Raw genomic sequence first — 20,343 nt, 5'->3', positions numbered from 1 at the left:
ACCAAGGCACCGCGGCGGCTATTTCACCACTTTAATACACATTAGAAAAGTGAGGTAACGCAAACCAGTCACGTTATGTGTGTTGGCTTAAATCAACTGGACCCGACCACGCTTTACAAACCCGACCCGACCCCTGTTACGATCCGATTGTAGTTGACATCTTGCGAAGCGCGTTGGGCCTGTTGTATCCGGTTTTACCGAACACGCCTACCGAACCCGCTACGTTTACGTGAAATTTAGGGGTGTGCGAATATCAAATTTTTCGAATACGAATCGAATACGAATATCCACCTTCGAATATCGAATCGAATATCGAATATCAAAGGAAAAATGCCTCCACAGTAACAATATTTTATTCAACATGTAGCTGTTTGAAAAAAAAAAAAACACATTAACAGCCTGACTGGCAACACAACATACACTGCTATCTCCAGAACACAATGTGCAGGCTAGCACAATGCACATCACAACGCAAGCAAATATCACGGCACAATGAAAGTAATGACAAGATGTTATCGTGAAGAAATATGAGTTGCTCCACATGATCAGGCAGCAGGCGCTCCCTTGTAACAGGGACAACTCCCCCCCCCCCCCCCCCTGCCACTGAAAAGGCACGCTCGCTTGGAACAGAAGTGGCTGGTATAGGGAGTTACATGGGGCAAAGATTTGCCAGAATGGGGTATCTGAAGGTGCCTACAGTCCGCCACCAGTCACGTGGGTCACTATCTTTCTTCAGAAGTGGTCTCGCATAGTGAACGAGTGGTAGTGCGGCACGTTACGGCCGCATAATATTGAAAATGTATGGTTACATGATCGCCAACAGCGCTGCACGTCGGAGATGCACCAGCAATAAATCATACGTATTGGGGCGCTCGCCGCAGGCAGATATCGTGCCTCCGTGTACTTAGGATGTTTATCGCTCCTCTCGGCAACGTTTTTAGCGATACGAACGCAGCAGAAATGTGGAAGACGAGTTATTTTATGCATGATAATCGAATCGCATATTCGAATTTTTCGAATATTCGAAGTTATTGAATATTCGAAACTTTCCGAATACACGATTTTCGAATCGAATACGAATATTTCGACTGTAATATTCGACGAATATTCGAAATTTCCGAATATTCGCACACCCCTAGTGAAATTATATCGACCGGATTTCGAATCGACAAGCCATACTCGACCCGACTCTTTCGAGTTCATGTAAGCGCACATGCTGAACGAGGTTCACGGTAAACAAGCTTTGACGTTTAAGGCGCAGTCTCGGTCACCGCGCTTCCCGGGAACGCTTGCGAGGTGTAAAGCGAGCAGCGAGGACTTCGAAAAAAAGAAAAAGAAAAGGCTGACGACAAACATGTCAGGTTCCCTGGCCGCTACGATACGAGTCCACGTGCTTTCGCCTCCTCTCTGCTTTCAAGAACCCCACTCACGCAGCGGAGATATCGTCTCTTTCCTTTTATTTCGAGCCGCCATCTAGAACCCGCGCAAACTCATGAGGATTCGAAGAGGCCGTACTTGTTGCACAGCGTCACCGTCACCGCTAATAAGGCTCTCACAAGGATTAACTCTCTCAATGAACCACGACTTACAACATTATCTGCATGGTCATCCCTTAATCGCTCAGATTACTGCTCAAGTTAGGCTTCTGGTGCGTTAATACAGATGGTTTCAAAAGAACATTAAGACTGCGCAGACGCTCGCGGAATAGCATTTCGTCCTAGATACATCAAGCGTCCTCTGTATGGCGGACGGATGGCCATTGCCTTAATGATAGACCACCATTTGGTTACGCAGCCATCACATAACTCTTCCAGGAAACGGTGGTGTCACTTCCAAGCTATGGTAACGTAAAAAATACGGTTGATTTTATGATGCCATTTTACCAGTGTCTTGTGCAAAAGGATCCTCTTAAGGGAAATCTGATTTTACCCTGTATCTGTTACCGTCGTACCTTTTGCTAGCTGCAAAAGCCGATGTAGCGAGTTTCTCCGTAAATACATTCAAATAAAGTAGTGACATATGACGCCATATAGTGGTTATAGTAATCCTGCTGGTCGCACAATATAACGACATTAACTATAATTTAGCCAGGGCTAGCCAACATTAGCCAGTAGCATGAATTGCCGTTACATTGCAAGTAAATGCGTAAAAGCGTGCATTGGCTGTTAGAACACATTCTGCGGCCTACTGAGGCTCGATATTACACAGGACCGCTTTGAAAGGTTCATCAAATCACAAACATATTGCAATCAAGTCCTGGCTGTCCAGTGCGCTCACGAAAGGGCTGGGAGGCTCGACCTTCCAGTCCCATCGTGGGAGTAGCCAGAGTGGCGCATTCGCGTCATGTACCGGATGTACAATAAAGTTTTGAAGAAGGAGAAATAGAAGGTCAAAATTAATCGGGAGTCACTCACTACGACGTGCCTCACAATCGTATCGCACTTTTCACACGCACACACTCAGAACTTTATCAACGAAGCAGTTTAATCCGGCCGAAAAAACCTTGGTGTGTACCAGAAGGTGCGTACAAAAAATTATCATAATCATGAACGGGCATGTGCCACAGAAATTGGGCAAATCCCACTTCTCAACACTGATCCACTAAAAATGAAGATGGCAACAGACTGACGGCAAACACCAATTAGGATTTCTAGACAGACGTAACCAGTAATTGAGAAAAGCTTTAACAAACAGTCGGGATTACCCCAATGACAAACACCGTGGCCGCACGTTTCAGCTACGCTGAAGCATCTGTGCGGTGTGCTTCAGCGTTACACAGAACGAGCGAATACAAGGGAACCAGAAATGACTAGAAAACCACGAAGCAATGAAAGCACTACACGAAAGACGACGTGCCCGTAGATCTACGGGAGGTGCGAACGCTCGGTTTCAGCGCGAATTTCTGTCTCTGGAGTTTGGACAACCGTGTCGTGTCTGTGACTGCTTGTGGTTTAACTCGAACCTCTCTGCGCTGAGAAGCAAACAAGAAACAACCTAGAATCACCTAGCTAAAGTCTAGCAACCACCTAGAAGAAACCAAGAAACAACCTAGCATCACCTAGCTAAAGCCTAGCAACCGATAAGCAAACAAGAAACAACCTAGAATCACCCAGCTACAGCCTAGCAACAACCTAGAAGCGACCTAGAAACAACCCAGCATCACCTCGCTAAAGTCTAGCAACAACCTAGAAGAAACCAAGAAACAACCTAGCATCACCTAGCTAAAGCCTAGCAACCGAGAAGCAAACAAGGAACAACCTAGAATCGCCTAGCCACAGCCTAGCAACAACCTAGAAGTGACCTAGAAACAACCCAGCATCACCTCGCTAAAGTCTAGCAACAACCTAGAAGAAACCAAGAAACAACCTAGCATCACCTAGCTAAAGCCTAGCAACCGAGAAGCAAACAAGGAACAACCTAGAATCACCTAGCCACAGCCTAGCAACAACCTAGAAGTGACCTAGAAACAACCCAGCATCACCTCGCTAAAGTCTAGCAACAACCTAGAAGAAACCAAGAAACAACCTAGCATCACCTAGCTAAAGCCTAGCAACCGAGAAGCAAACAAGGAACAACCTAGAATCACCTAGCCACAGCCTAGCAACAACCTAGAAGTGACCTAGAAACAACCCAGCATCACCTCGCTAAAGTCTAGCAACAACCTAGAAGAAACCAAGAAACAGCCCAGCATCACCTCGCTAAAGTCTAGCAACAAGCTAGAAGAAACCAAGAAACAACAACCTAGCATCACCTATAGCTAAAGCCTAGCAACAACCTAGAAGCAACCAGATTAGACTTCAGAATCGTCCAGCGTCCTTGTTTCAAGCCTTGCGCGACTTAGTGCAAGCCTCGCCATGTTTTGTGTTTTATTATTGGAGGGGAAGGGATGGAGGCTGTCATGAGTAAAGGGGCACGGGGCGCGTGCCGGACAGCGCAAGGCGTCGATGGTGTGCGGGGAATGGAAAAGTACCCGATGGTGTGCACCCCCGCCACGTCGACGCAAGCCATTGGCCAGAGAAAGGCGCGTGCCACGCGACCCGAGCTGAGGTGAGAGACCACAGAAGAAGAGTTGGTCATTGTTCGGTGGAGTCGTCGAGGAGCAAGGTGGTGCAGGCCAGCGTCGCGTCCGCGGCGGGAACAGCAGGGCTGAGTTCTGGAGGCAGCGTTTTGCATGCCCCGGGAGGGTGGCCGTCGACCTTGGTGTCTACCGAGCGAGGCGTCCCGGGCTTGCGGCAGCCTCATCACGCAGTTCTCATGGCACCTGCGGCACTACCCCAGCTCGACGAGACGGCAACCCACCGACAATCCCCGGAGAGCCACGTCGACAGTTCGAGCAAGTGGCACTGAGGAGAGGCCGAGAGTAGGCCTAACCGGGAAAGACCGTTGTTCTCGACGGGGAACGAGGCATCGGCAAGGAGGATGATCAGCGAGGCGTCTGATCAACGACGGCGGCCCTGAGACTTCGGCAGGAGCCTCGACGACGGGACCGGGCGTCGACTTTGGAACTCGATTGAGTCAGCGGACTCCACGAACGGAGTAAGAACGTTCTATGTGTAGCGCGACTAACTGAGAGGCCATAGTGGCCAGGCGCTCGAGTTGAGAGGAGCTAGACATAGCTCGAATGTTGTGTAAGGTTAGTGACTGCGCGTTAACTTTGCATTTCTGCACTCGTTACCTTTTGTTGTAAATATTGAGTGCGTGTTAGTGTTTTGTTTGCCGTGGCGTTCGATAAAGTTCTGTTTGCAGTGCCCCCACGGTCTCTCCCAAGTCTCTCTTCTCTCTCTCTCTCTCTCCCAACTCCATTCCGACATTGCAAGCGCTCCCGAGATACGTGACACAATAAGTGGCGAGCCTGTGCCAGGATTTTTCCAGCGTTGGGCCCAGTCACGTAGCGTCGGGGGTTGCAAGGATGGATATGGATTGGGACAAGATAGTGAGAGTCATTCGGGAGAGAAAGCTCAATGGAGAGCAGCGTCTCAGGTTCATTGAAGAAGAGTGGGAGAGTAAGATAGAGGAGGGCAAAGCCGAACTTGAGGCAAGACGCGCCGATCTCGAGGCGAGACGCGCCGAACGCGAGGCGAGACGCGCTGATCTCGAGGCGAGACGCGCCAATCGCGAGGCAAGTCGCGCCAATATCGAGGCAAGTCGCGCCGAACGCGAGGCAAAACGCGCCATTGCGCTAGAAGCGTATGCTCGGGAAAAGGAGGAACTAGAGCGCAAACTGCGACTGGCACAAGGCACAGGATACATTGGACAGAATGAGAGAAGGCCCATAGAGATTTCATTAGGAGAAGTCAATGCGCCTGATTATCAGAGTTTTGCCTCCGATCAGCAAAGGGGCAGTGAGCACACTAGTTGTGCAAAGGAGAATAGTCGGTTTAGGAATGAGCAGAACACAAAGGGCCCAGGCGTTGCATATAGTGATGGTGTAGCAACGGTTAGTGAACTGCATGCCAGTGTTGAAGAGGGCACGGAGAAAGAGAACGCGATGCCTCCAGACAACGAAGAGGCAGAATACAGCTCGATGAGCATAGCTGTGGAAGGAAGTAGTCGGCGTTCGCGAGAGGTGAGAGTAGAGAAGAGTAAGGTGAATGGAATGTCTCAGAGGCACAGCGGTAAACGCGTAAAAGTTAAGGGAACGCAGGCAGCTCCAAAGGTATTGAAAATGGGCTTGTATTTATCAGGACGCGAAAGGGCTGCGGATTTTGTGAACGGTAGACGCGTAAGACAAAAGGGACAAAACGCTGCGGAAACGCATAAAGCTGGTTGGAATCGTTGGAATGCACAGAGTGTGGTGTATGTAACCAGGGTCACATATCAAGGTAGAACGCAGCCTGGGAAAGGTAGTTCAAAGAGGAGTCGGGTGAACAGAAACAGGAGTGTCAGCGGCAGTGAGCGTTCAAGACATTGTGTAGCGAATAGGCGCAGGAAAAAACTGAAAAAGTGGCGCAATGTGAAGAAACATAGGTTTAAGCAAGATGTCTAAAACTGGTGGCTGCTATTGTGGTAAAAGGATTCTCTGAATCGAAATAGGGTTTGAGTATATTAATGGATATCTTTAATTGAGTAGACCTTGATAGACAGCGTATTTGTGCAGATTTGTTAAGAGTTTTGTGAGTAGTTATTTCGGCAGGTGTAGAGACTGCAGCCTATAGTGTTAAGGACGATGAACTTGTGGACATCGCGAACGGTTCAGTGTAATGTTTGATGACGTGTTCGTGAAAGTGCGTGGTGTTCACCATAGTGCAGTGCAAGTAGATGCCACCATAGGAAAAGAGAATGCGAGTCAGAAGTTCAAGACATCATCAGAAGAGCAGAGGGCCGTAACCCCGAGGAGGACAGAAGCAGTTTTTTACGAAAAAACTCTTAAAAGGGGGCCCAATGTCATGAGTAAAGGGGCACGGGGCGCGTGCCGGACAGCGCAAGGCGTCGATGGTGTGCGGGGAATGGAAAAGTACCCGATGGTGTGCACCCCCGCCACGTCGACGCAAGCCATTGGCCAGAGAAAGGCGCGTGCCACGCGACCCGAGCTGAGGTGAGAGACCACAGAAGAAGAGTTGGTCATTGTTCGGTGGAGTCGTCGAGGAGCAAGGTGGTGCAGGCCAGCGTCGCGTCCGCGGCGGGAACAGCAGGGCTGAGTTCTGGAGGCAGCGTTTTGCATGCCCCGGGAGGGTGGCCGTCGACCTTGGTGTCTACCGAGCGAGGCGTCCCGGGCTTGCGGCAGCCTCATCACGCAGTTCTCATGGCACCTGCGGCACTACCCCAGCTCGACGAGACGGCAACCCACCGACAATCCCCGGAGAGCCACGTCGACAGTTCGAGCAAGTGGCACTGAGGAGAGGCCGAGAGTAGGCCTAACCGGGAAAGACCGTTGTTCTCGACGGGGAACGAGGCATCGGCAAGGAGGATGATCAGCGAGGCGTCTGATCAACGACGGCGGCCCTGAGACTTCGGCAGGAGCCTCGACGACGGGACCGGGCGTCGACTTTGGAACTCGATTGAGTCAGCGGACTCCACGAACGGAGTAAGAACGTTCTATGTGTAGCGCGACTAACTGAGAGGCCATAGTGGCCAGGCGCTCGAGTTGAGAGGAGCTAGACATAGCTCGAATGTTGTGTAAGGTTAGTGACTGCGCGTTAACTTTGCATTTCTGCACTCGTTACCTTTTGTTGTAAATATTGAGTGCGTGTTAGTGTTTTGTTTGCCGTGGCGTTCGATAAAGTTCTGTTTGCAGTGCCCCCACGGTCTCTCCCAAGTCTCTCTTCTCTCTCTCTCTCCCAACTCCATTCCGACATTGCAAGCGCTCCCGAGATACGTGACAGAGGCATGCATGAGATATGCTTCACACATTGGGCTGCATACTCGCAACGAGGAACTCTTTGTGTAAAAAAACGGCAGCATACCAAGAGTTATGGATTCCCCGCTGCGCTTATCTCGAGCCAGAGGTAAAAGCGAGTTCACCTCCATACAAGACACGATTACCGGGAAACCTGCACTCGAGAAATCGGCTCGCTCGCTAAACTAAGCGCCCTTCTATCTCAATAGCAATACGCTTGAGTGACGGGCCCGAGCCCCTCGTGAGACGATAACGCATCAACTGATATAGCAGAGAGTGCGCCCTAATTTTTGTATCTTGCTATGGCCCCGCCGCGGTGGCGTGGTGTTGTGCTGCGCTGAGTTCACAGATATCATTGTGATTTGAGTACGCGCGTGTTGGTATTACGTTTTGAACTTGCGCACAGCGCAGACGAAATGGAAAAGACAGAATGAAAGACAAAGACGTCAGTTGAATTAACAGACAATGAACAGGCGTTCTCGATAATGCATGTGCGCTTCCTCCAGTTTTGGGATGATTGTTGCGTTTCGTTTAGTTTTGTTTGATCGTGGTGCACACTGATGTTGGCTACCGTGTTTTGGCTTGGGGCGTTCATAATCTCGTGTACGTAGTTATTTACGGATGACCAACTTTCTTTGCGAAAACTACAAGAACTACTAGAGACTGCCAACGAATGAATGAAGGGAATTTCGAGGGCTTCTTTCTTTTTGTTTGACACAACTTTAATGAAAACCAGCAGATAATGAAGCCAAGGGCGGTATAGGTGACGTTAATCGTACTGTTTTAAGTGTATTGTTGTAATTGTGATACAGATGTGACGAAAGTAAAGTGGACTAAAAGACAACTTGGCGCCGGCACGGACCGAACCTGCAACCTTCGGATTACGCGCCCGATGCTCTTACCAATCGAGCTATGGCGGCGGTCTCCCTCTCGTCCACTTTATCGCGTATTTTATGTGCATGCAAACCTGGGAGCGTTAGTTAGCGCCGCTCGTAGCCATGACAGCGAGTATGGACACATACAGACCACCTCTTTCTTCCCAATGCCTAGTACTTTTTGTTGTTTGTACGAAGAAAGTTGATCATGTTTAAGAAACTAGCCCATTGTCAGGGGTAGTCGCTTAAACAGCAACTAGCCCAAGCAACTAGCCCATTGTCGAAACAAGATATCACTTGGAAGTCGGTGCTGCTCGTATTTCTCGTTGTTTCGGTCCTTTCGTTTTCGTCCGCGCTGTTCGAAAGCTTACAATTGATCATGGTCATGCCGGCGGCATTATGATCGAGGCGAAGTGAAATGGCAATCCTACTCATACGTTTAGACGTAGTATGCGTTGAAGAACCTCAGATACTCAAAACGAAACCGGGCTCCTTAACTTCGTCGTAAAACGCTAAAGTCTATTGCCGATTTGCTACTGCCTTCCGTGCAGGGCGCGTGCTTTGTTGTCCGTTTTAGAGCATAACGTGCCAGAGCGGAAGCTGCTCCGCTATATGCCATTGAACTTTTTTTTATGTCGGTACTAAGTACGCACGTACTCCAACTTTGATTTCGCACTTTTTTTTCTTCTTTTTCTTTTGTGTGACGACAAGGTCTTCCTGGAGTTCTTTTACCCGCACTCAATACCGGGATATGCGACGGCGTCTGATTTCACTCTCGGTGTTACGAGACGTGCGTGGTGAAATGCCAAAAAACAGCACAAATAGAAGCACGCCTCTAAGAATTCGCCTCGCTTTACCGAACCGTTCGAGCGATAATTCCATGTCTTGTGACAACCCGAAGATCGCGCCATTGAATCCCCGCCGCGGCAGCCCCATTTCGATGGAGTCAAAATGCTAGTGGCCCGTATGCTTAGGTGCACGTTAAAGAACCCCAAGTGGTCGAAATTTCCGGAGTTCTCCGCTACGACGTCCCTGATTATCATACCGTGGTTTTGGCACGCAAAACCCCAACGATTATATACATGTCTTGTGGCAGACGCCATTGAAACTAGCGAGTAGAAGCAGCCAAATCTGGCCCGTCAGTGCATTTCTTGGAAAGGGGGTGGCGGGTGGAAGGGGGATCATGCATATTTGCAAGTCTCTAGAAGGGATTATGATTAAAAATTCGTGAACAGGGGGTGCGTGCTGGAGCCGATGTTTCGATAAGCGGACTTGTCGAAACATCAGCTGCAGCACACACCTCCCGTTTACGAATTTTTCATCGCAAGTTCCCATCTTCCAACTTCCTGCCTCTTTTTAGAAGGAATTATGGTGACACCCAGCCACCCTCGTTGAAAAGGTGCATAAAAGGGAGACGCTAGGTGTCCTGCGACCGTCTCATTTTCTTGGTATCCCTGGCGGCCGATGCCAACGATACTTAGGTGGCAAATAAGAGCTCCGCCGCACCCTCTGGTCAATGACGGGTGCCTTTAACTCCCTTCTGAAAAGTCTCGCCTCGAACAATTTTCAGAAGAGAGTATAGCGATCTACAAAAGACAGCGTGTATCTTTAAAGAGAGTTATATATGTGGCAAGTCAGGACTTACCATGAAAGAGTAACGGGTAATCTTCATTTTCTTACCTCAGAATGAAGTGGAGGCCTTTAATGGTCGGTCCCGCAAACCAGATTTTATTTTCGATTGGTGGGCGCCGCCATCTTGGGCTGATAAGCGATTGTTCTGTCTGTTATCTATGTCGTAATATGAAATGATCATGGTCATGAAACGTTGAACGTACCGGCCTAAGCGTTTTCGTGCGTGCGAGTTCACCGCATCACTGTTTGTTTATTTCATACGGATATAAAACTGCAACGTTATCAGTCCAAGATGGCGGCGCTTGAGCGTGCCCGGAAAATGGTTCATACAAAAAGTGCGTTGTCTATGAACGCTACGCTACAACTAATGAAAGGCTTGCGCCAGACGCTAAAGCCTTCCTTTATACAATGAACGCAACGAGATGCCGTATACGGCCTCTCGTTGCGTTCGGGGTTATCTATATGCGGGGTTATCTATATGAATCTTCTTCCTATAGGAAGAAGATTCATATAGATAACCCCGACCCTCAGGCGTTATCGTAATGACGCTAAGTCTGCGCAACCTTATCGTGTTTGTAGTAAAGCCGCAATAATAGCGACTTTTTATTATATAGTTCATAACTATCTTGCTGTCGATCGCCTGTACGCAACTAACCTTATCGTTCCTTGTTCTGGTCCATTCCTGTTGCGTAGTGGACTACTTTTTTTCAAGCAGTGAATGCGTTCCCGGTCATCGAGGGAGTACGAAATACGCACATTGCGAAGGCAGGCATTAATGGATTTCGACAGGTCTCTGGAGGGGAGCGATATCATTGGAAGTAATGGCGCGTTCACACTTGGCCTCGATGGGGGCGAAAGCGGCAAAACTCGCCGGAAGTTCACTCGCTTCGCCGCCTAAGCGGCCGGAAAACCACGCCGCGAGGCGGACGCGAAAAAATCGGTCCGAGACCGATTTTTCCGCCACGCGAAAGCGGATCGCCTTTCCGCTTCACGGGAAGCCGTACGTTGGCTGCGCTAGCTTAAATCACGTGACGTAAACAACAGACCGCAAATTCAACATGGCGGCCAAGGCGTCGGCGGTGGCTCGCATCGGCGCATTCGCAAACTACCCGTGCAGCGCGACAAGGCTCACAGCCTCGACAAGGACGCGTTCCTCGAGAACCTGGTTTGGATTACGATTGACGAGAACACTGGAAGTAGAAAAAAGGTGTAGCAGCAGCGAGTCGGCGTGCCCCAACGTGCCTCGCGTTTTGCAAAGCCGGGTGAATCCGCCGCCGCCGCCACTGCTGCCGTGTCCGCTTATGTGGTTTCTGCTGGTGTATCTCCCGAAACGGCGGTTTGAAAAGGTGAAAGCTATTTATTTTCCGTGTTTTGCATACTTAACTTGAATTTGGTACGAAATTAAATGCTCAGGAAACGGGGAAAAGAGAATTAATTCTCGAAGTGGCGAAGGCCGCGGCGGCGGCGACAGTATGCGGGAGAGGCAGAACAAATGTGAACATTTCCGACGCGCGCGAAAACGGTTTTCCGGACGCTCTGGCGCTTTCGCTTTCTCTTCGCTTCTCAAGTGTGAATGCGCCTTAACTGAGAATAACAGCATTGCATCCATTGTTAGCTCACTGTGTATGTTTCTTTTGATCCGTCCTTGCGCGCGTGATATTCCTGCTTTACTTAATAATAATAATATCTGGGGATTAACGTCCCAAAACCACGACATGATTATGAGAGACGCCGTAGTGGAGGGCTCCGGAAATTTCGACCACCTGGGGTTCTTTAACGTGCACCTAAATCTAAGTACACGGGCCTCAAACATTTTCGCCTCCATCGAAAATGCAGCCGCCGCGGCTTCCTGCTTTTTTTAGACATTCGTGTCAACGAGCCAAGTGTCCCTGTGATTGTCTGGGCTTTATAGTTGTTATTACTGTTGTTACGCGACTGGACTTAAGGTACACATTAATTTTAAGCAATGTGTTTCGCAGCTACGCGCGGTGAGCGTGTGTACCTGCGAACAGACAAACAGGTTATCTTTGTGGATGACACGACCTCATGCGAATCGTGACGTTACGGCAACGCTGGAGATAGCGAAAGGCCCGGAGGGGACAAGGGATTGTTTCTTGGAATTTGTGGCGTGCCCGTGGCTCGTAGCGCTGCCGCGTAAGGCATTCCAGATCGTGATTGCAATTCTGAATTTGAAGCGCGCGTTTACTTGAAATGTTAAAGAAATTATCGGAGGTGGTTTAGGGGCCCTTTAAGCGGCACTGAGCCGAAAATGGTAGGCGTTATACAAAGAGACCGAAAGAATGCAGAGTTATTCAGTGAACAAACAGGACTAGCCGATATCGTGTAGCTCCCATTAGGAGGACCAAATTGAAGTGGACAGGGCTCACAATGTGTATGACAGATAAAGTGGCGGTGTATTAGAGTGACGGAATCGATACGATAGCATGTGAAACACAGCGGAGGACGGCAGAAGGTTAGGTGGAGCGATGAAAAAGATAAGTTGCAGTCATCGAATGGAATCAGCTCGCGCAGTACAGGGTCAATTGGACGTCATTGGGCAAAGCCTTCGTCCTGCGGTAGACGTAAAAGTAGGCTAAGTGAGAGCGACGCAGGTGTCTAAGTGTTACATGTGTCCTGGTTGTTTCACTGTCCCGTTTCAGCGCTGCTCTGCATTACGTTCATGAAATACTACAGGAACAGTGAAAAACGCAGGACACAGGTGTCCTGCGTGTTGAACTGTCCGGTTTTTAGCGCTGTTCTGCATAACGTTCATGAAATACTACAGGGACAGCGAAACACGCAGGACACAGGTGTCCTGCGTTTTCCACTGTGCCGTTTTTAGCGCTGTTCTGCATTTAGTTCATTAACCAACTAGCCCACCTAGAATCCTTGAAACACGCTCTTGTGTGTGTGTGGTTGTGATTGTTTTTTTTTTTTTTGTTTTGTTTTTTCTTATTATTTATTTTCTCTCTCTCGCTTTCAACCCCCTATTCCCCAACCCCAGTGCAGGGTAGCATACCGGATGCAAACTTCTGGTTAACCTCCCTGCCTTCCTCTGCTCTTTCTCTTCTTCTTCTTCTTCTTCTAATGCTTAGGAATTTTCAAAGAGCTGGGAAATCATCGAGTGTAAAGGTAAACACCGCGGCCTTGCGTTCCGTTTAGGCATCTAAGCCCAACGCGTGGTACAGTTGGTTTTAGATAGCGGTCCATGATCACGTGAGCATCCGTAAGCAATCATAAAACATCTGTCGTGATCGCTACTTTTCTTTCCGCAGCCGCTTCCAGGGACGTGACGCTCCTGAACGGGTCCGAATTCGAGATGACGTGCACTCTGACCAGGTGGACTCCCGGACAGAAATACAAGATGGCGATCCTGCGTTCACGTGACCACCCGGTCCCGACGTCAGAGACGCGGCTGAACAACGCCACCAGCGTCACGTGGACGAGACCCCACGTCAGTGACGCCGACGCGGGCACCTACTACTGCCTCGTCAGGGGAGCCGCCTGCGAGTCGGTGTACAACGCCACAGGCCTCGTTGTCGGCTGTGAGTGCTCGTTTATACACTTTCCCTTACAAAAATTAAAGCCAGTTCCACCTGAAGTGAAAGCTGTACGAATGGCGGAGCATTGATTCTCCTGTATTTCCCTTGTGTTTACTTTGTGTTTATCTGCTCTCTTGTGTTGTTTTCATATGACACTGTGATATGTTAGATCATTTTCTGTTCTTTTCTTGTGATTGCCTTATTTGTTTTGCGATTGTCTATTTTTTGTTCTATGGCCTCCTTTCTACAGTATTTCTACTGTTTTCTGCTCCGAGCGCGTCGCGTCTAACTCCCGACGCTGGCGTTTCGCTGTCGCTTTGCTGGCTCATGGCGAATTCTATTGAGAGAACAGGAGTAGGGGCGTCGTGCAGGGAAGGTGGCGGGGGGGGGGGGGGGGGGGTTCAGAGCACTGAAAGCAGGGCCACTCGATCTCCCACTGGAATGCGGCACGCTTCCGGAGAGCAGGTGAGAGGGTGACGAGTGGGGAGAAATTCTTTTATTATTATTAATCAAATGAAGATATGTACATCAGTTATGTTATAAAGACAGGGCCCCGTAACTCGCACAGGAGTTGTGAAGGGGGCTGTTACGTCATATTCTGGTATACAAACACTAGAGCGCGTGAGAAAACAGTATGAAGGCAGGAATGTGGGACATTCTCATCAGAGAAGCGACGAGAGCATGAAAGAACGTAGGTTAGTTTTGTAGCAGGTAAATGACTGTGGTTCTGTTAGGTCTGTGGGTAGTTTGTTCCAAAGATGGGGTGCGGTATGCGGGAATGTCATTGATCCATAATTAGTGCGAGACACGAAGTCCGCGTCGAGGCGGAAATACTTTTCTGCAGCTAGAATGACGTTGACACGACTAATTCACAAAGACTCGTTAATTAACTTTTTAAATTATTGACTTGAAGGCAGCTGCTTATATTACAAAATTGTAGCGCGTGCCATTTGATGGCACGCCTAGTTTTTAGAAATCAGAAATGTTGGACGCAGTTCGAGATATTCATCATCGCATTTCGGGGCGAAACCGAAACTGATCGCGCCCGGCGCGCACAAAGCACGGCGGAACACAGGAATGGCAGACGACAGGGAAGGGATGAAACGTGAATGAAGGCGCGCCAAAGCAGAATCTCGTCAGAAAAATCATCAAACATTCTGAAATACACTAGTAGACAGCTTAATGCCTGCGTGCGATGGGTGGTGCCTATCTGTTTTTTTTTTCCTTAAACTATAAAGAGGCGCGAAGAACAAAATACCCGTCTGCAAGAAGAAGCGCCGCAGTGGCCGCCCCTCAGTTTTACGCTTCCCAGGCGAAGGAAAAAAAAAAAAGGTTGATATTGCGGTTTTCTTGTGCACAGATCGAAAGAAACAGATAAGCGCCAAACACTACGCGTAAAAGTAAGGCGATGCGCGTTCACAAGTAAGATGACTTACAGCTTTTCACAGAAACATACGGCCGAGGCACGCCGTCATTCAAATTTTGTAACTACCATGCGACAGCTAGTTCCGGTCTGACATGGCAGAATGATCGCGCTTCGTGCGCGCCTGGCGCGATCAGTTTCGATTTCGCCCTGAAATTCGATGATGAATATCTCGAACTACGTCCAACTTTTCTGATTTCTAAAAAAAAATATAGGTATGCCATAAATTGGCAGGCCCTACAACTTTGTTACATAAACACCTGCCCTCAAGTGAAAAATTAAAAAGTTAATTAACGAGTCTTTGCTAATTATTCGCGTCAACGTCATTCTAGCTGCAGAAAAGTATTTCCGCCTCGACGCGGAGTTCGTGTGCGAAAACAGCAGGAGCCTTACTGTCACAGAATTTTATAAGAAATTTGTATTGTCTAAACAAAACAAAAACACCCTGTATATGCACGTGCAAAATTCAAAATTGCCGGGGGGGGGGGAGGTGTTTGAACCCCCCTCCCCCTCTGGCTACGCCAGTCGTGTTATCCTGTTTGACTCAGCATTTTTCGTCAGCGAATGCTTAAGCCCATCGTGGTCGCAAAGCTTGCTGTGCACCACTGCAAAAAAGCGCCTTGCCGTTCCGACACCTGACAAACCACGATGTTCTGCGTCGCTGTGATAGGAATGAAAGCTCATCTCTGGCTCTGTGCAATACGTGCGGTATTGCGGAACCGAACAAAACTTCTCCGTGGAAATTGAAACGTTTTAGGCAGCAATGGAGCGTAGGACGATATACAAACAGCGGCCCCGTACACTTCCATACACCGCACGGGCGACGTATCCACACTAACCGAGCGACGGTTATGTCGCCTATAGATCGATCTCGTGGTCAATAGTTCTGCGGGAGAAACTGTACTTGAAAATGTTATTGCCAGTGAAAATAAGCAATAAGTTCAGCACATTACTGTTCCTTGTGACTAGGGGCTTTGCACGCGATAGATATGTATAGGGAACCCAAGCTCAAGTTTGCGGCGCGACGACAGCGCCGCGCCAGCCGCGCTGCGGCTCTGTCGGAAAGCTCTGAACCTTCTGCGCGGCCGACTCAGCCCCTTTCACGGTAGCGGTAGCGCACGTGCGCACGCGTTCTTCTCTCGGTGCGGGTAACTGGGGGGCTGTCAGCTGGGTACGTTGAACCGAGAGGCTTGCTGTGCGAAGCTGCGCATTTCCGCGATGGCAGAAGCGACCCCGCGGAAGCGCAAGCGTGGTCCGAAGTATTGCGGTCTAGCGGCCAGCCACAACAGTGCAGACAACACCAAGGCACGCGATTCACGTGTTAAACTGTATCGTTTCCCGGGCGTGTCGTGCGAGAAATAAAGGCGGCAAGCGTGGATAGCTGACAGCGCTGTCTCGCCTTCTATTTTGGCTGTCTGAGTTCATCGCTTTCGTTCGTTCCGACTACCTGAATCGGTAAGTAACGCGGTGCATGCACGCAGCGACTACATTAATGATTACTCTCTGTCTTCTCGTATAAGTCCAGTTACGGCTGTAGGTGAAGCAACTTTGTGTTCTGATTCCCCGTGTTCGTGAGACCTACCCGTCGTTGTTGAACATTCACATTCGCGTTATACCGTTAACATTGGGCGGTTGGTTGAATTCAACTGAACTCGGCACATTGTCAGAAGTTCGGCGCCTGCATTTCACGCGTCGGGAAGGCTGCTTTATTACGCCGGAATGGACGTCTGTGCATTTTCAGCAAGTTTTGACATCGTTCTGCAGGTTTGCTTTGTTTTTGTCACTTTATTAGGGTGATATATATTTAAGCCGCTAAATATAACTGGCACTTAATACATGCTTTGCAATTGCAACCTTGAAGTAACCACCTTTTGACTTTGTGCGATTTTCTAACCGCGTTCACGCAGCAGGTTTTATACGCCTGTCAAGTCGATATCATAAAAAGAGACTGCAAGCATGACGCGAGAGCCGAAAAAAACGAGGCGAGCAGTTCATCTTGCTTCACAGTGGTTAAAGCTCAGCTAGCTGCCTCGCGTCTTAATCGGCGGGTGATTCTCCAGCGGCACGGAGGACTTGACTCTAACCTTCTCAGGAAGCAGTGTCATGGCCGTATAATCTTTTTTTCGCACGCCGCAAACGTTTGTTCACGAAAGTACACGGCTGCTACTGTAAGCATGCCATATCAAAACAACAATCATATGATTCGTAGTGCACGCCGCAGAACATCGATAGCGTGTACGGCTTCATTTCGGAGTGCATGTGGACCATTATTCATCTTTAACATGACAGAATGAGACTTACCTCGAGGTATACGTCCTACACGGTGTAATCGCGACTTGGGAAATGCATTTTGCTTTGAGTTGGGCGTCGTTGTTGTCGATCGTCTTTTCTTCACCGTTAACGTGATTGACGAGCGTTTCTCATTTTATCAAGTTCGCTTTTCGGAAGTGCCAGTCAAGATTGAAAATTCTTTTGAAGCCGCACTGCAAACGGTACATTGTGAGGCGCCGCAAGTGCAGCACCGCGAGAGCTCTGCACGTGCAAAGCGAGCGGCAACGCCGTGGAGAGAAGGGAAAACTAGCGCTGCTAACACCCCAGTTTCTCTTTTTCTGCCAGAGATATCGCTGCCTGTCAAGAGCAGCAGCGCCGCTAAGCGTTGCTTGGGAAGCCTATTAGAAGATGAGTAATGTGGTGAGCCAAACAGTGAGTGCAAGTGTTTCACAGAGTCACTGTGTCGACGAAGATAAGGAAAGCAGAGCCTAATGACACGACGCATTTGGGGCTGTATGTGTTGTACAGATACACATACAGGCACATGTTCGTGTTGCTGCTTTTAAATTGAAAATTGAACGTCCTGGTAACTTTCATTAATGACTATCACATCACTGCTTAGGCAAAGGACATATTTTAGTTAGGAACGACGAACCTTTAGTTTTCGATATGCGTGGTGTTTACACTAGCACAGAAAAGGAACTTACGGTTTGAAAAATAAAAAACTAGCTTGCACGACACTACTGCACAAGTGATTGACAACTGCGCCGCGGTTTTGTGGGTAGAGCCTGCATTAATTTTATTCTTAAAAGATTCCCGACGACATGTTCGCGCTCTTTGTCCTGTCCTTACCATCGCACCAATATACTCTAGCTATTAACTTCAAACAATTTACAAATAAAATCGTTATGAGAGCTACATAAATTATAAGTAGTTACGTACATCAATTGCAGCACATTCGGAAACTTCCAGACGCAGGTAGCTGATTCCTGAGGTAAAGGTAGCAGCGGAAACGCGCAAGACGCCCCACAAAGAAAAGACGCGACATACACAAGCGCTGTGTGCGTCGTGTCGTTTCGTTGTCGGGCGGCTTGCGTGTTTGCGTTGCTACTTTTACCGCAGGAATATGTACCAACTAGGCCCAAATGAAGTTTTATTGCAGGTAGCAGAGCCATTGTTTTGGAGTATGTCGCCTCGCGTTTCTCAGACATTTTTTGTGAACTCGTGTATGTTCGGAATTTTGTCTAAAGCTTGCGGCAGCTCCGCAGTGCCTACGTCTTGTGGTACTTGGGGACAGGGTTTCTTTATAGCTGCAAGTGCTGCTGTTCTGCCCCGTCTCCTCCAAACTGTTCAGAATAAAGACATCTCAATTCAAGTGTCATGCCGCGGTGTCTTGGTGGAAACGTTAAAAATACATAGTGCTGCACAACACGAAGGCCCTGGTGCGGTGGAGGCGCTCGAATCGAAATGGTGGGAAAAACGCCAATGTACCTAAACAAAGCGGCACGCTTAGGCCCCTAAGGTAGTGTTAATTAATACTGAGTCCTCCATTATGGCGTGCACGAAAGTCATTGTAGTTTTGGCACGGAATTGAATAAAGTCACCTACGTGAGTGAATGAAGTTTTGTAGATGACTTTCGCTTCATTTTGGAGGAGTAGATGACTTTGGCTACGATGCCATTGTCAAAGAAATCTGCGTGACCTTGATAACTCCGCGAAGGCGCCGGAGCCCTTGATAAATGAATGCTTGTTCACTGAGAATGCAGCCCGATGAGAGCTTCTTTTGAGGTCCTCGTGGTCATGACGGCACACTCACAAGGGGAGCAAGTGTGCTCCATGTGCCTATCACGCGAAACACACACACGCACGCACGCACACACGCACACACACGCACACACACACACACACACACACACACACACACACACGCGCGCGCGCACGCACACGCACGCACACACAAACACACACACACACACACAAAGAAAAGAAAGATAAAACGTGAAATAGCGATGTCTTTCGATGCGAGAGCCATCCTCCATCATCAAGCCGGTCGAGCGATGGATGTGCGATATATATGTCGGAGATGGATACTAACGCCGTGGCATCGGCACGTCGCATTCAGGACGCCCGCCCACAATGCGAATGCAGCAGCGATAAGGCGCCGGCGGTTTCGAGATATAAGCTCGCGATACCGTGGACACTTCTGAACGAGTCGTGAGAGATACTCCACATCGCAATGTACTTGGGCTATACGACAGGCCAACCTTCTAGGAATGTCGAACCACCATTTTCTATGGCGTGCTTTTGCGGCACTTGTCTGCCCGTTTCAAGCGGCATCTCCGGCGCTGGGACTCAAATCTTCTGCGGCTCTTCTTCAATGCATACTTACAAGCGGCGATCATCTTAGCTAGCTTGGCGGCTAAGGTTTTACATAGTTCCTAGGTGTAACAGCACAAGCGTAACAAGAAACCGAGAAGGCATAGGACAGAAAGTGCTGTGTAAAGTGTCTTCTTGGTTTGTTGTTACGCGTTACCATGAACTGTTCATCACCAACTAGCCTGCCAGGAAATGTTACTGAAGGCGTTCCGTTTCTGAGCTCGAGGACGCCGGTTCGACTCCCGAACATATAGGCTGCGTTTCAATGGAGGGCGAAATGAAATAACACCCGCGTACCTAGATTCAGGTGCACGTTAAGGAAACCGAGGTGGGCAATTATTAGTGCGGAGTCTCCCGCCACGTCGTGACTTATAATTACACTGAACTATACAGCAGAGAGAGAGAGTCGGGCGAGTTCGTGCAGATTCATATTTGAAGAAAGCGCGAAAAAACCACGGCACAGAGAAACGCCTTCATTCTATCCCCTTCGCTTCTCTGTGTTGTGGTTCTGTCGCGCTTTCTTCAAGTATGAATTATAATTATACCATGATTTTGGCACGTAAAACTACAAAAACTGTCAATTTGGATTATAAAGGCAGCGCTGCCAAGTTCACAAAGACGGTAGACAAAAACGACACAGAGGAAGCTCACCTAACAACTGATTTAATGAAACGAAAGGACAAAGAGGGGTGGACAAAGACACAAAAGAGAGGGCACCGTGGACCAACCGCGCATGAGCAAACATGAATGCTGACAATGGTAAAAACACGTGCATTTATCTCTTGGAGATTCACGCTTACAAAATGCCATATCCGCAAGCAAGATGAAACATGTGCGGCGATCAAAATTGTCTTTGTTTCCCTAGAAATGTCACTTGCCTTTCTGTAA

At 48.8% G+C, this 20,343-nt stretch overlaps 1 protein-coding gene across 1 annotated transcript in view; it reads left to right on the top strand.

Moving 5' to 3' along the window:
* Window positions 1-20,343, top strand: part of LOC119404750 (uncharacterized) — an 89,976-nt gene that overhangs the window by 42,198 nt on the left and 27,435 nt on the right. The window contains exon 2 of the mRNA XM_049419002.1: window positions 13,119-13,388. Within this exon, the coding sequence (XP_049274959.1) occupies window positions 13,119-13,388 (270 nt within the window). The remainder of the gene's footprint in view (window positions 1-13,118; window positions 13,389-20,343) is intronic.

Source organism: Rhipicephalus sanguineus, chromosome 9 (genome assembly GCF_013339695.2).
Source record: "Rhipicephalus sanguineus isolate Rsan-2018 chromosome 9, BIME_Rsan_1.4, whole genome shotgun sequence".
Lineage (NCBI taxonomy): Eukaryota > Metazoa > Arthropoda > Arachnida > Ixodida > Ixodidae > Rhipicephalus > Rhipicephalus sanguineus.
This window is presented reverse-complemented; position numbering and strand designations above follow the sequence as displayed.